The following is a 6,625-nucleotide window of genomic DNA, read 5'->3' as shown; positions in this document are numbered from 1 at the left end:
CAACCTACTCCAGTATTCTTGCCTGGAGAATCCCATGGACAGAACAGCCTGGCGGGCTACAGTCCATGGGGTCACAAAGAGTCAGACACAACTGAGCGACTAACATTCATTCATACATCTTATAAAATATATGGATGACATTATATATCCAAATTAACACACTGTATCACAATTTTGAAGATTTTAATGTACTTAAAAAAAAAATCACTCAAAACTATTTCAGAATGCAGAGCCAATCATGAGGCCTATTTTATGTAAAGAGAGACCATTGGTGAAGTTTTGAGTCACAAAATGTTAAATGGCAGACATCAGAGACAGTGAAAGATTTTATTCTCTTTTACTTTCATCCAAACACACCCTTTTGTGAAAAAGATAAAAGCATGCACATTGACTGCAGTCTTTTAAAGAAAAAACAATTAACTTAGCTGTAAGTCAACAATAATATAAACAAAACCTTAAATGATATTATGTGAAAAGATTTACTGGTATATGGAGATCTTAATTTCAGAAAATAATAATTCAAGTCATATCAATACATGTTAAAAAGAAGCTTCTAATTTTTGAAATATTTTGATACAAAAAAATTTTGAACATTTTATAGACCTTTTGTGAGAAAAATATAACGATAGTTATAAGAAACATGCTGTTCAAGTATCTTGTGCAGCTCACTTGGCCTTCTTCAAATCAGTTACAGTCAACATAATTCCAGTGGTATTGCTTCTTAAAATTTAAATTTAGAGCATATCCATGACATTCAAAATAAGTTACACAATTTACATTTATTGTGATCTAATTAGAAATAGTTCTAACTTTAGGACTGTTAAAGAGTATTTTAATAAAGACATGACATTGACATAATTTCACTTTAGAGGGTAAGAGAAAACTGCAGTGTGGCATAAGAACAAAACTTTTACTTGCACCTCATTTATAATGAGGCCGATGGTATCCTGTGGGACTGTGTGTATACACACACATTACACACTCGTGTGTGTGTATATACATACACATACTAAACTATGCACAAACCAGTTCATACTACCCAACTTTTCAGAGGGGTTTCTTGAAATAACTTACTCTGGTTCTGGAAAAACAGACAAAATTTATCTTAATTATTATTTCTATTTTGTTTATCATGATTTAACAGATGTATTTCATCTGGGGCACTGATACAATTTTGCAGGAAAAATCCATTACCCGGAAGCAGAAATGGGTATCTTAAGGGACTAATAGGCAATCAAGCTTGAATTGTAACATAAAAGTAGAGCAGATCACACTTTAAAAGGTCCTCTTCTTGAGGGTTTGTTGTTCCAGGACTGAAAACTGTGTGACTGGTTCCTGAAAGATCACTCTTCTTTTCAGCTGACTCAGATGAATTACGCGGCCCCATTAACACTAATGGGAACTAAACAAATACACTCTGTCCTGATGGATTAAGTCTGTATTCAAGAAGTTGCCTTCTTGACATAAAACAACACAAAATGTCTTTGCTGCGGCTCACAAGAGCTTAAACGGTTGAAGCCTGCCTCAGGACTCAGCACTTCCGGGTGAGGCCTGCGTCAGGACACAGCGCTTCCGGGTGAGGCCCCGCGGCCGCTGTGGGCAGCACCTCTGCTGATGATCTGGAGGAAAGGAACTCAAGTACAACGGAAACCGACCATGATGACATAAAAACAAGATTTTTGGATTAGACATTTTGCTGAACCCAAGGGTAACAGGCAAAAGGCACATGCTAGTAAGTCTAGTCAGGTGTCTGAGAGCTCCCACCATCTTAAATATCTGTGGACTCAGGTCTAACAAAGGTTCACACTGATTATTTCGACATAAAAAATTACAGGAAATCTTAAGGTTTTCAAGTACTTATGGCACAAATGTCATGAAGTTCTAGGAGCTTAGCCTAAATCTTCAAAAAGCTGAGCAATTTAAAGTTCCACTACAATGAATCAGGATCACAATTTTAACTTAATTCTTTTTTTTACATTATTCTTTTGTATAGAGCACAGGGTGTGCAAATGAAGCTGTTTCAGTAAATATTAGAAATACTACTTTGCAAATATCAAGTGAAATCAACTAATAACACAATATAATAATAGCCCGTGCTAACACAGAGCTTCTCCCACCAACATTCCCCGGCCCTTTCCTTGTGCCCTTCTCGATTCTTAACTATAATTTCTTTCATTGACTTGGAGAAATTAAACAAAAGGCAAAATATTTCACAGTTGCAAGACACTAAGTACTTTAGTGATAAGAATTGGCCCAGTCAAGTCGTAAAAAAAAAAAAAAAGAAAACAAATACAGCAAAATATATTGCAAATTAATGTTCATGAATGCAGCTATTTGAATTACAACACAACAAATTATACAATCCTAACAATCTTCTGCAGTTGACATTAGTTCATAGGAAATGGCAAGAATAATATAAACTGTTTACCTTTTCCCTTTCCAACAGCTTCTGGACTAAAGTTGCAAAACCATGTATGTTTGCCCAAGACCAGCTGAATATTGGCTTTAGTCAGAAAATCTATTTTATCCAATGTTCAATCAACAAGGCTTTATTTACACTTCTTACTAAATTCAGGAGCAATCAGATGTAACGTGCAGCCACCAACAATAAACAGCGTAGCGCATCCCACCGCCTGGAGACAGCTACTCGTTTATGCTTTAATACTAACCCACAAGCAGCCAATCAAGGTTCCATAAATCCAGGTTTTCACATATAGTTTCCTTCCAGCCTCAGTCATAAGCAAACCAGCAGTCAAACCACTTAAGATCAAGAATGATGGTAAGGTCTTCTTGAGACTTAGCTTAGAATTAACACTTTCTCCAGGAAATTTGTTTCTTCTTTCTGGGTCCGGTGAATCATAGAATTCTATAAGCAATCTATGGCCAGAATGAAAATGAAAACTGCTTTAACTTTCAGATTTAGTCATTTCAATATTTTAATTCAACAAATATTCATTGGGTGCCTGTTAGAGAAGTTACAGGTCCTTATAAGGAAATACCCAAAGAGTTGCTTTAATTGGAGTTTCTAGACATTAAAAAAAATCATTTTAATGGTGCATCCTATAACTCATAGCTCCACTTTTTTCAAGAAGAGGGAAAACAGTATCAATATTTAAAACACAGCATTCAAAAAACAGGAAAAATATCCACTGACAGCAAACAAACAGTGAATAAGTAATATATCCTGAAGTTTTCATCCAAGAAAATTCAATGTCTAAATATCATCTCTAAACCTAAGAGCTCAGTTTTTATTTTCCTAAAAACAAAATTCTAAAATTTCTACTTTTAGGAATTTGTATAAATCACAGGGAGTCTCACTCACTATCCCCTGCCCCCAGAGGCCCCCACCTGGTACTTAGAATAATGGTCAGCACTCAGCAGGAGAGACACTGGGTCAACCCCAGAAACTGTTTAGGCCCCAAAACATTAACAGCAAAAAGACACTTTGGTCACAAAAATGTCAACTGCCCCTTCTTTTTCCAACAAATGCACTGGGGTCAGTTCCACATCCATGTGAGGCACCATCCTCCACCGATGGCCGGATTCTCCATGCCACACTGGCCAGGCCAGACACCCTCCTCCAGGCCTGGAGCATCACAATGCAAAGCTTTCTGTGTGTTTCTTTTTGTATAAAAAACTTTACATCTTACACAAATTACTGAAATGCGGTAAATAATGATGGACAGCCCCCCATAACAAGATTTTTCACAGTGACTTATAACTGTCAAGGTTAAAACATGAACAGACGGAAGCATGGAATGAGATTTGAGTTTGTAAAAAGCATTCTTATGACAATAATCTGTTTCACATTGTTTACTATAGTGAGCCAATGTATTTGAAGGGCGAGAACTGTCATTACTCACTTATCTTTTATTTCAAAACGCTCATGAAGCCATCTTTTCATGGATACTTGTTCTTCTGGGACATTTTTTTTGTCTATACGATCGATGTGAATATGAATTTTTGGGCATTCTTTGCAGAGAAATTCTAACAAGAAACAAAAATATTTCATTTTTATTAGTTTAGAATTCAGTTATATAAAATACCAATGAAAATGAGGTTTAAAAGTTTTAAAACAAAGTTCAGAGTCTTTCTTTAGCAAAGACAAAAAAAAAAAAAAAAAGAAAAGAAAGATTACAAACTGGTGGTCTGGGGTTTCAGGCTGAAGCAGTATAATTTCCAAGTCTCCCATAGTTACCTAGGTCATGAGTTAATCAACCAGATGGTACTTCTCATATACCAACTGCAACAAATTGTACAGGCAGCCCAGTCAGGAGGCTAGCCTCTACCAGAAGTATGCACCCACCCTCTAAAGGGATCCCCATATGCCAACCACCCTTGGGCCCACAGGTCGCCTTCATGGGGCCACCGGTCTCTGTTCCCAAGCCGGTGCTTGTCACATGTCACTGGGACAGGATGGATATGCCTGGGAAAGCACTGGGCACACGGAGCCACCCCACCCCTCAGACCCCAGCACTGAGCTGTAGCTCCTGCCACGACTCCGCAGGCCTCCACCCACCCCCCAGCTCCGTGAGCTGCCAGTGATTTCTACTCACTGATACGCCTTGCTTTCCTGATCCTTGCCGTATTTTAACATATTCTAGTTGCTCTGGGAACCCAATTTCTTTTTGTGGAATAGCTCTGGGCCTTTCAACAGCTAGTTCCTAAAAAATGCTAACCTAAAAATTAGCAGACAGTCCTTTTTTCTGCCCAGGTTGCACAAGGGATGAGGTCAGGATTTATTCCAAGATAAGAAAGAACTTTGAGCCCGGACATTTCCTTTTTTGGATGTGACTTTCTGTGAAGACATGACAATGCTAACATAGTTAAATTCCTGGAGAAGGAAATATTGCTAAGAGATTTAAGGGACTACTATGTTCCCTGGGTGGGCATGCAAGTAGGGGAACAAGACTGTTTATCTCAAGTGGAAATGTGCTCACAGGTGTGTTCAGGAAACTGGCTGGTGTGTTGTGCAGCTGGAGGAAGACAGGAAGCTGATCCTTCAGGGCTCCACCTCTGGACCCCACACACAGCTCTTCTTGTGAATTCTCTCTGCAACTGCTTTCCTCCACTTCTGGTGTCAAGCCTCAGTAACGCATTTCAGTCATCAAAAATTATCTTATTGTTTATATACTCCTAGGAGTGAACTAGCTTTGATGATAAATGTGCAAAACACTGCCATAGGAAGATTGTACTTTCACAATATTTTCCTCTTTCTTCTCCTCAAGTTCCGTTTTCTTTAAACCAAAGACCAGCGTAGGAAGTGCTTTCAGGAGCAGAACTGTGCACGGGTGAAGAGCACAGACAGTGAGTCAGGCGGCCTGGGCTCTGACCCCTCACCTGCCTGGGCAGATCTCAGCGTGCAGCCTCTCTGCACACCTTTCCACGGCATCCAGCCACAAGACGTGACAGTAGCAGACCCGGCCTGGGAGGCTGTCGTGAGGGTGAAGGGGCAGGACAGGACCCAGCACACTGGAGTGTCACTGATTGGAATTTGCTGTCTGCACGTGGCTCTTCACCTCACCCTATTTCTATTTCTGATACGTAAAAATGCAGGAGCTGACACCAACTTTCCTGCTTTCACTTAATCATCTACACCTACACCTGCCCCTAACATTTCCTGCCCCTTAATTAAAGCGGGTGTCCGGTTGACACTGCATTTATCCCGGATGTCCCGAGTCCCGGGGCACAGACATACAGAATCTGCAAGGACACGAAACCAGCTGCACTTCTGGGGTCAGAAATGAGTGTGTGTGAACTCGAGTGTTTGGAACATGCCACCCATCCTTAAAGACGCCAGTGTGAGAAAGGACCCTCAAGGTCCCCTGGGTGCTTTTGGGTTTTTCTCACCTAGAAGGTACATGCGAAAGTCGCTCAGTTGTGTCTGACTCTTTGTGACCCCGTGGACCATAGTCCACCAGGCTCCTCTGTCCATGGAGTCTCCAGGCAAGTATTTTGGAGTGGGTTGCCACTCCCTTCTCCAGGGGATCTTCCCAATTCAGGGATTGAACCCAGGTCTCCCATGTCGCAGGCAGATTCTTTACAGTCTGAGCCACTAGGAAAACCTAAGAATGTACATAGTGCTTTGGTATTTACAACACACATTTATGCACATCACTTCACTTGACCTTCGTGCACCTCTGCAGGCCAGGACCATCATTCCTTCGTGGGGGTGAAGGGACCAAGCCCCAGTGTCATCAGCAGTGGAGTCAAGCCAAGTCCCTGTGGTCAGGAATCCAGATACAGACCATACAAGCTCAGCTCAGCGCCAGCGACACCCAGGAGGTGCTCCCACCAGAGACAAGGAATGAGTGACGGAAATACTTCCCTCGGTATTTCATAAGCTCCTATATCTACTTTGGTAAAAACTATTTTAGTTGGGGCACATTTCACAGGGCATGAGCAAAAATTATCCCATAATATTTAGGGAATGTAGGGAAAATTGTTCTAATTAAGGTGTAATTTTTTTCTGACTCCAGCTTTCCCAGCAGGTCCCTAGAGTATATTGATATTCCAGAGCTGTACAGGAAGTCTTCCAAGGCTCTAGACATGTTACAAGGCCTAGTCTCCGGAGGAACCGGGTCACGGTGCTCTGTGCCTGTGGAGCCGGGCGAGAGGGGCAGAG

General features: G+C 40.8%; 1 protein-coding gene across 1 annotated transcript in view; it reads right to left on the bottom strand.

Moving 5' to 3' along the window:
• Positions 1-308: 308 nt before the first annotated feature.
• Positions 309-6,625, bottom strand: part of AGPAT5 (1-acylglycerol-3-phosphate O-acyltransferase 5) — a 44,839-nt gene continuing 38,522 nt past the window's right edge. Inside the window, exons 7-8 of the mRNA XM_043893585.1 lie at positions 3,864-3,987; positions 309-2,877 (exon numbers count right to left, since the gene is read on the bottom strand). Of these exons, the coding sequence (XP_043749520.1) occupies positions 2,652-2,877; positions 3,864-3,987 (350 nt within the window). The 3' untranslated portion in view covers positions 309-2,651. The remainder of the gene's footprint in view (positions 2,878-3,863; positions 3,988-6,625) is intronic.

This window comes from Cervus elaphus, chromosome 32 (assembly GCF_910594005.1).
Source record: "Cervus elaphus chromosome 32, mCerEla1.1, whole genome shotgun sequence".
Lineage (NCBI taxonomy): Eukaryota > Metazoa > Chordata > Mammalia > Artiodactyla > Cervidae > Cervus > Cervus elaphus.
This window is presented reverse-complemented; position numbering and strand designations above follow the sequence as displayed.